At 34.5% G+C, this 9696-nt stretch overlaps 2 protein-coding genes across 2 annotated transcripts; both read left to right on the top strand.

Moving 5' to 3' along the window:
* The first annotated feature begins 1618 nt into the window (after positions 1–1618).
* Positions 1619–2206, top strand: LOC112093336. Its single transcript, XM_024171543.1, has one exon. The coding sequence runs from the start codon at positions 1619–1621 to the stop codon at positions 2204–2206; it is 588 nt and encodes a 195-aa protein (XP_024027311.1).
* Positions 2207–6414: 4208 nt separating this feature from the next.
* Positions 6415–8810, top strand: LOC21391927 (gamma-glutamyl peptidase 3). Its single transcript, XM_010107110.2, has 3 exons — positions 6415–6815; positions 7367–7702; positions 8553–8810. Exons 1-3 carry the CDS (start codon positions 6501–6503, stop codon positions 8649–8651), a joined length of 750 nt encoding a protein of 249 aa, XP_010105412.1. The 5' UTR covers positions 6415–6500; the 3' UTR covers positions 8652–8810.
* The last annotated feature ends 886 nt before the right edge of the window (positions 8811–9696 follow it).

Below are 9696 nucleotides of genomic sequence, written 5' to 3'. Positions count from 1 at the left end.
ACTTTCGCAACCCAAAGGTCAGCAATAATGGACCAATAGTATCCATAGCAAGCTTCATTAATGGGTACAAGCTGCTTACCGAAGAGAGTAGCTCTACAATTTAGTGGACCACTTGGGCTAAGTGCACTTGCCTGTGAAGTCTTCACAGTTGGCTTTCATTGTGGGCCAATAGAATCCTTATTACAAGACCTTGTACACAAGAGATCGTAGTCCTGAGTGGTTGCCACACTCACCTGCATTGATCTCTCTGATGACGTAACAAACCTTACCGGAGTTCAGAAAACGAAGATATGTTATTGAAAATGAACAAACGTAAAGTTTACCATTGATAATAGAATACCTCACACCCCAAATCTTCAACGTTTTGGCCTCCTCCTTATTGGATGGGAGCTCTCCATGCTCGGTAGATAGTTGATGTTAGGAGTCATCCAAGAATCTGAGAAGTCTTTGTCGACTACTTTTGCTGAAGTCGGCTCTCTAATGCATGGTCTTTCTAAGTAGCTTATTGGAATGGTTTGTTTTGAAGTCTCCATCAGCGACTGAGCGCATTCCAACTCGTATAGCCCATCAACTTTAAAAGGAAGCCTTGTGTTGAGGGCATGCTTCCTTTTGTAGCTGTAAATTCTGGTTGCTTGTTTGGAGCTATTTTTCTTTTTTTTGAATAGAGTGGTCTTTCACAATCTTATACGTTTTTCAAATTCCCTGGTAAATTTCATATGCTTTGAGATAAGGACCACCTCTGTTGTGATTTGGTACCTTCCTAAAATCGGAGAATGGAAGATTCTTGGAATATTTTTTGGAGCATTGGACTCTATTGAGCAATCGTAGTTCACTCCAGATGTTGCAGTCGTTCCAGGTTGAACTTGGATCTGAGCTATTTTAGCTGTCTTGGGTTGTTGAATCCTTCTGTAAGGTCTCCTTAGTTGATCGTCTTTATGCTTAATTAATTCGAGTTGACATGTACACGGTTGAGATTAAGCGATATATGACCCCAACAAATATCAAAGCTAGAAAATAAATATAGAATGATTCGATTATCTTCTAAGGCATCTAAATCCTTGTACTCCTAATTCTTTAAATTAGAGACCTAGAATTGAATCTCTCTTTTATTTTGAGGTGTATATCACTGCTACGTCCAAGCACCAGTGGTTTTTCATTATTATTATTATTATTCTTATTATTATCGGTATGAATGCTAGCTAGTTGCAGAGAACCAGTTTCTCTAAATAAAATATATTTGACCTAAAAACAATGCTTGTATACTAATATTAGAGAAGAATGAAAGAGAAATGAAGAAGAATAAAAAACTGTCTTTCATTACTCTCTAATATGGTATCAGAGATTTAATTCTCTGCTCTTTCTTCTTCTCTCTTCTGGCCCATTTCTTCTCCTTCCTTCTGACCCATGGCTCATGGTGGCCAGAATAACAATAATAACACAAATCGGCTTCAACCTCTCAACCCTACTTCTTCTCCTACTACCCAATCTATTCCAGTTCCAGCTGCCATGGATAACATCAATCGCCCTTTTTTTTCACAATGGCGATCACCCAAGATTAACTCTTGTCTCTCATATACTCACTGGTCCGAACTACAATACCTGGAGTCGTGCCATGCTTATGGCACTCAATGCTAAAAATAAGCTCGGATTTGTTGATGGTTCTCTTCAGCAGCCCGCCTCCGTTGATCCCACCACTAGTATTTGGTCTCGGTGCAATAGTATGATGACCTCTTGGTTGCTTAATACTGTCTCCAAGGAGATTGCTAACAGTCTTCTTTACCTTGACAGCGCTCACGCGGTTTGGGCTGATCTCCATGAACGATTTCGTCAGAGTAATGCTCCATGCATTTTTCAGATCAAACAACAGCTTCATGGTCTATCACAGGGCTCTCTGGATCTCAACACTTATTTCACTCGACTGAAAATTCTTTGGGATGAACTTAAGAATTTTCAACCCGTTCCCGTTTATCAATGTGGAGGTATGGAGGCATGGATGGATTATCAAGAACAGGAGCATGTGATGCAATTTTTCATGGGTCTCAATGACTCATATTCTGGGACAAGAGGCCAAATCTTAATACTAGATCCTTTGCCCTCTGTTGCAAAGGTGTTCAATCTGGTCGTTCAGGAGGAACGACAATGTACCATCGGCTCCATTCCCACTGCTCTAAGGGATTCTTTAGTCTTTAGCGTCCCTTCATCATAACCACCCATTCTTCCGACTCCAAATGTTCCTGTTGCGGCAGTTTCATCTTCTTAGTCTTGGCCCAGACGTGACCGTCTGATCTGTTCTCATTGTGGACTAACGGGCCATTCTGTGGATCAGTGCTACAAACTTCATGGTTTCACACATGGTTACAAGCCCAAGCCCAAGGCCCAAGCCCACCAGAGCTCTATTCAATCCATATCTGAGACTTCTCGCCTCACTATACCTCTGCTTCTACCGCTGCTACAACAACAACTTTCTCTCCTCCGTCTGACCAGTTCTCCACTAATAAGGTTCAGCAACTCATTGCCTACCTCAGCTCACAACTTCAGCTTCGTGGTGCCTCTACATCTGGATCTCAATCGGCTATGGATCCTTCTATGTCCCATGTCAATTGTAATCTCTCCAATGTTCTTTCTCTTTCACATCCATCTATTCCGCCCTAAACTTGAGTTATTGATACTGGTGCCACACACCATGTATGTTGCTCTCTCTCTCTCTCTCTCTTCTCACTAAAAAATAATTCACCACACCACAGTCACCCTTCCTAATGGTCAGACTGTTGATATTACTCGAATTGGTACTGTCCTTTATCCGATTCTTTGATTTTGCACAACATCTTATTTGTTCTCCTATTCTCTTTTAATCTTCTCAGCGTGAGTGCTCTTCCCCTCAACCATTCCTGTTGTGTTAATTTTTCTTCTGCTTCTTGTATCATTCAGGACCTTACTCGGGGCTTGATGATTGGGAGGGGTAGCAGACACAACAATCTTTACTTTTTAGAACTAGGAGCTCTAATTTGTAATTCCATGTTTTCTTGTTCTGTATTGTCAAAGCATGATGTATGGCATTTTTGCCTAGGACATCCATCTCCTGTAAAACTTGAAATGCTTCATAATGAATTACAAATTCCCTGTTCTCTTTCAAATTTTTCATCTCATTGTCGCATCTGTCACATGGCTAAGCAAAAACGTCATCCGTTTATTTCGCATAACCATGTGTCTGATAAGCCCTTTGATTTGATACATATTGATATTTGGGGCTCTTTCATGTTGCAACTACCTTTGGGTATCAATATTTCCTCACTATTGTTGATGATCGCACTAAAGCTACTTGGGTTTATCTTTTGCATGCAAAATCTGACGTGCTTACCATTTTTCTAGATTTTTACACTCTTATTCAAACTCAATATGGCACTCATATAAAATCTGTCCGTTCTAATAATGCTCCTGAGTTAGCTTTCACTGATTTTTTCCGCTCTAAAGACATCCTTCCTTATCATTCTTGTGTTGACACACCGGAACAAAATTCCGTTGTTGAACGCAAACATCAACATATCCTTAATGTGGCACGCGCCTTTCTTTTTCAATCTTGTGTCCCACTTTGTTATTGGGGTGATTGTGTTATGACAGTGGTCTATTTAATTAATCGCATCTCCTCACCCTTGTTGTCCAACAAGACACCTTTTGAACTTTTAAATCACAAAAACCAGGTTTTGTTAGGTTGAGTTAGGCTCAATATCCTTTGATTTCTGTAAAATGCTCTACCTAATCTGCATGATTCCATGAAATATTAAAAGCAAACGTATACTTTTCTTTTCAATTCTCCCTAATTTTAAACTAATTTTTTGTATGCACAGTTTATAGGATGTAGCTATATATATATATATATATATATATATATATATATAAGTGTGTGTGTGTGTGTATATGTATGTGTCGTCTCCACCATCCAGAATAACTTGAACTAAACAATTAAGCATCATAGCCAAACATTATTCCTGGAATATTGCAAATGGAAAATGGGTTATTTTCACATTTGGCCGTAATATTGAACCTAGACCCTTTAGAAGTTATGATACTTTGCAACATCAATATTCCAAAGTTGATCCTACTTGTCTGCAGCCCCCCAAAATCGTTAATATATAATATGCTTTCCATGAGACATTACTATTTTATATATGCTGCCTTTTTTTGCAACAGTTGAGAGAATCACTTTCTCATGTTGTTGTTGACATGTTGTGATTGTCATGAGCTCCGAAATGTGTACAGGCTAAGGAAGAAAAAACTCTCTTTCCACAAATATTAAAAAAAAAAAAAAAAAAAAAAGACTATTTATAGAGAGGGAGGGTTGAACCTTATTCAAGGAATGATCAGGTAAAGAAAAATAATTTTCCTAAAGCGTCAAAAAAAAATTCTAAAATATTAGAATTTATAAGCGTACAAAATTTTAGAATTCTAATTTGGCATTTTAACTACTTCTATAAATTTATATTTTGTATTTAATCAACCAAATTAGACATGCTTAATCACACGACATTATTTAATCTCGGAATTAGGTCAACACTCCACTAAAGATTATGTGACACACAGTAAGGTTAGGCGTTCAAAACCGATTGATGCTTTAATGTTTGTTATTTAGCAAGTTAAATATCACGCACGTTTCATATGTTAATTCGAAGAACCAATAAATTAAATTAAATGATATAACTTGGTGTAAGGTAATTCTTTTCTTTTTTTCTTTTTTCTTTTTCTTTTTCCATAGAATCCCAACCAAAGTTGATATTCCTGCAGTATAATAAGGATACAGTTTACTGAAGGAATATGATAAAGTTCACAAAAGGCTTAGCGAGCTAAAAGAATAAAAATACTAATTACAAATTTTCCACTAGGGAATCCACGATAAAGAAAATACATTCTAATTCAAACACGGTGTCTCTAGGGCAAATTGGTTATGAAATTCGGCATAATTTGTAGAACACGAATATTCGGAAATATACTATTCGAGTCTATATTCTCAAATATAATATTGAACTCTAATTTTTTCGGCAATGATGTCCCAATTCATGAGAAAGAATAAAGAAGAAACTCAGTTGGGAATACTTATGTTCGGAAAGATAGAGTTGCCACAATTACGCATTTTCAGGCTAATATGGGAGAAGAAAAAGATGAATAATATTGTGATTCACTCGTTGATCTAGAAATGGATGTATCATGTACATAATGATTCCTACATACATTCCACAATATACTTAAAAATTCTTTTTCTAGCTCTTTCTTCAAGTGCAAAGTTTTTCAAGTTTCTTAAACAACAGCTCAATTGTAGCTTGATATGTATCTTATCTTGTAATGAATCTTGTCATATGATTTAATTAATAAGTAGCTTCTCATCAACATTTATTTCCACAAATTTGTTGAGAGATTTACAAATTTGTAGATTTGTTTTTCCTAGCTCATATTGATTGAGAGCTTCTTTTATTTTTATTTATTTTTTCTATTTGAAAGTTTCTAATAGCTGACACATCCAAGCAGCACACTCCAAATAGGAGCCAACTCGAACATGGGAAAGAAGTTAAAAGCATGTGAGTCCCTAAAATGTTCCACCATCTGCACCTGCAATGGTACCAATTGCGGGAACACCAACTCTCCACGGGAGACAATGTGAGAACTGTAATCGAGTGTGATCGCAGCATCGACTCTGATACCACTTTGTTGGGAAGATACCGCATGCGAAACTGACCCAATACATTTTAAGAGCCCAATTTGACCCAAAAGGTTAACCTATTGAGTTTTAAGTCATTTCATGTATATAAACTATTTCACATTCTCATCCACTTTTCCTATAGGACAACACACATGCACTTTTCTCAATAATTATTATTATTTATAAGAAGTTGTACAACTATACTTATTTTAAGCTCAAAAACCATTGTGTGGGAATGAAACTACCCAGAACTTGAACCACATCCAAATGCCATTCTATGTATTCAAATATCCTTTATTCTCTCTACAAATTTTTCTAACTAAATAGTGCGCAAAATTTCCATCAAGAAAGATAAAAGAAAGGGAAAATCATCTTGGATAATTCGGATTCTAGACAGGTATAAAAACTATATTAATATACACCACTACTAATAGTATATCAGTTACTATTAAATATTAATCCTTAACTGATTAGAGATTCACGTGCAAATTCTTCCACTCACGCATTACGCGGTATATATAAATAGTAATAAACACATGTTTAAAGATTATAGTTAAATAAGCCCAAAAAACAAAAGAAAACAAATTTAAATAAAAGAAAAAGGTAAGAACGCCATTGAAGAAGCTTCCACGCTATATATCAAACTTCAAAAGAACTTTAGCGTCCTATAAATAGAGCCTATCTCCAAACCATTTCTACAATGTATAGTACTTTCTTAGCTTATATTAACAACACTACGTCTCTGCATATTCTAGGGTTAATTTGGATTGATCAAATAATACATATATATTTTGTGTTGGCATTGAAGACCATGAAGGAGGTTGAGAAAAGATTTGCTCTTCTTCTCGCGGCGAGGGACTCGGAGTACGTGAAGAAGACGTACGGAGGCTACTTCAACGTGTTCGTGGCGGCTTTCGGGGAAGAAGGCGAGAGGTGGGACTTGTTCAGGGTTGTGGAGAGAGAGTTTCCTGAGATGAGCGAGTTGGACAACTATGATGGCTTTGTGATTAGTGGAAGTCCGTACGATGCTTATGGAAATGACTCATGGATTATCAAGCTCTGCTTTCTCTTGCAGACTTTGGATTCCATGGGCAAGAAAGTCCTTGGAATTTGCTTTGGTCATCAGGTACTACTTTGAGTATTTTTAAAGTGTACATATATATATATATATATATATATAGAAGCAATTATTTGGGAATAACTATTTTTTTCCCCTTTTCTAACTTTATTTCATGGGAAAATGTTTTCGTGGAATTAGTGACGGAGCCATAAAAGATAAAAGATATGAAGTAAACTAAAACTTCGAACTAAATTAATAGTGAATTTTATTATAATTTTTTTTTTATCTCTTTGTACTTTTTAAGTATGTATTTATAGTTAATTCGCTTAGTTTCTTTTTCCAAATGGACCACGACTATAATTGAGTTTAATCCAATATTAAAAACCTACATTAAAAAAAAAAAATATGAACTTTAAGAAATTATTTGGATTTTGAAATTTTGATAGAATGGTTTGATACATGGTAGCCCTCCAGTGTGAATTCTCAGATTTTCATTAGATTGTATTTATATATCGAAGTATTAACAATTGGTTTTGATAAATACCTACTTTGATAAAATAAAAGTAATGTACTTTTCTTTTCTTTGTTTTTTTTTTTTTGTTTTTTTTTTTTTTCAGGTTCTTTGCAGGGCATTGGGGGGGGAGGGAGGGAAAGCTAATAGTGGGTGGGATGTTGGGATAAGGAAGGTAAAAATAGTGAAGGATTTGACACCTTTCAGAAGCTTCCTTGAAGACTTGGATGAAATCCCCTCTTCTCTTTCAATCATAGAGTGCCACCAAGATGAGGTTTGGGAGGTTCCTTTGGGAGCTAATGTGATTGGATATTCAGACAAAACTGGGGTTGAAATGTTTGCCATTGAAAACCACATCCTTGGTATTCAAGGTCATCCAGAATACACCAAAGACATACTTGATAATCTCATTGATCGCCTACTAAATAATGGCTCCATAGAGGTATAGATATATATATATATATATATATACACACACACACACTATATATAGTGATGTAAAATCAAAAAGAGAAAGAAATAGAGATAGAAAAATAGACTCAAGAAAGAGAAAAAAAGCCACAAGACAGGGAAATAGAGAGGGTTTGGATAGTGAAATAGGAACTCAAAGAGAGATAAATACTAATTCCAATATTCATTAACCATTGTCTGCAATGAAATACAATGCTACTATATTTATCGGCAAACCAAATAACGAAGTAGGAAAGTAAACCAAAACAAAATAAGAAACCTTGATAAATGGAAAACTAAACCTAATTTCAAATAACATAAACTCTTATAAAATCTTAAATATTAAAGCTATGATTTGATCTTCATCATATAATCAAATACTAATTTGTGATGTACTTTTGGTTTATTTCCACATGTGTCCCTCATACTTTAGATTATTTCTATTTTGTCTACTAAACTTTAAAAACTCACATTTTCTCTCCTAAGTTTTACATTAGTACTATTTAACCTCCTCTATTAGAATTTTTGTCAAAAACATACTAAACAAAGGGGGTAGTGCAATCAGGTGGTCTTCCTATTAAAAGCAAATTAAAAAAAGTCCTCATGATCACACTTAATCTCCTTTTTTTGTCTGTTTTTAATAAAAACTCTAACAAAGGAGTAACGTGTGACTAATTCAAAATTAAAAGGGCAAAGTGAGAGTTTTTAAAGTTCTAAAGACAAATTGAAAATGATTCTAAAGTTCAAAAGAGGACAAATGAGATTAACCTTATACTCTTTCTTTTACTTATTTATTACCTTTTCATTTACATTTATTAATTAGATTTAGAACTTGATTACAGAGAGGTTTTGCTGAAAATGCGAAGATTGTGCTGAAAATAACTGAGCCAGATAAGAAGTGCTGGGAGAAGATCTGCAGAAATTTTCTCAAGGGAACATAGAATTTTACTTACCTTTTGTACCTGCCAAATGAACTCTCTATTAGTTAAAGATCGATGTTTCAATTTTATATTCCTAGTAACTACCGACAAACCTACACAATTAGCATCAACAAGGATTACACGTATGAATGTAATCTAGTCCGTGTGTGTGTCCATGGATTACACATATGAAGGTAAATATTCTACCTTCCAAAAGATATATTCTTGTCTTTCTATAATAAAAAAATAGGTCATTATATAAGGTTATTTTTGTCTTTCTGATTTTTTTTGTACAAAATATGTAAGAGGGTGAAATTGAAACATATTTATTGAGTTCAAAAATTATATTGTTAATTTCTAGAAACAGAGGCATAAACTGAGAAAAAGTTAAAATAGTAACTATACTTGTGTAATTAACTCTTTTCTCTCAACACCAAAGATCCCTCACTTGTTTTTATTTTTTATTTTTTTATGTACACATCCATCCTTAAACCTAATCACTACCAAAAAAGGGATTTAATCATAATAAAAGCCGTGTCCGCAAACATAGAACCTTACGACTAAAATTATAATTCACAACTTTTTTCTTTTTACTGTGCTGTCATAAAACAATCTAGTGACTAAAATGTTTAACTTAAATGTTATAATTTATGGTTAACAAATAAACATAAAGTTCCAATTTATATCAACTTTGGTGCTTCTATTGTTGACATGTTAAAATTTTTTGAGAAAATTACAGAATGTACCTTTAAAAGTGTATGGATCTGGATTTTTATCCCTCATTTTTATTATTACCCTTTTGCAAGTATAATTATTTGACTAAAAATGTTATTAATTGAGAGTAAGAGATAAAAATTATGACTCATGTACTTTGAAAGAATAGTTGTCTCATTTCTCCTAAATTTGTAATAACTTTATTCGTGTGTGCTCGTCAAGTGACCCATACATATTAAAACTGTTTAAAATTTTTCTTTGTCAACTAGCCACGTAGTCCACACACGATTAGGACCATTAAAAAAATTAATCCTTTGATGATAAAAATACAAAAATTACAACATATGGTAAT

This window comes from Morus notabilis, unplaced genomic scaffold (assembly GCF_000414095.1).
Source record: "Morus notabilis unplaced genomic scaffold, ASM41409v2 Scaffold966, whole genome shotgun sequence".
Classification (NCBI taxonomy): Eukaryota; Viridiplantae; Streptophyta; class Magnoliopsida; order Rosales; family Moraceae; genus Morus; species Morus notabilis.
This window is presented reverse-complemented; position numbering and strand designations above follow the sequence as displayed.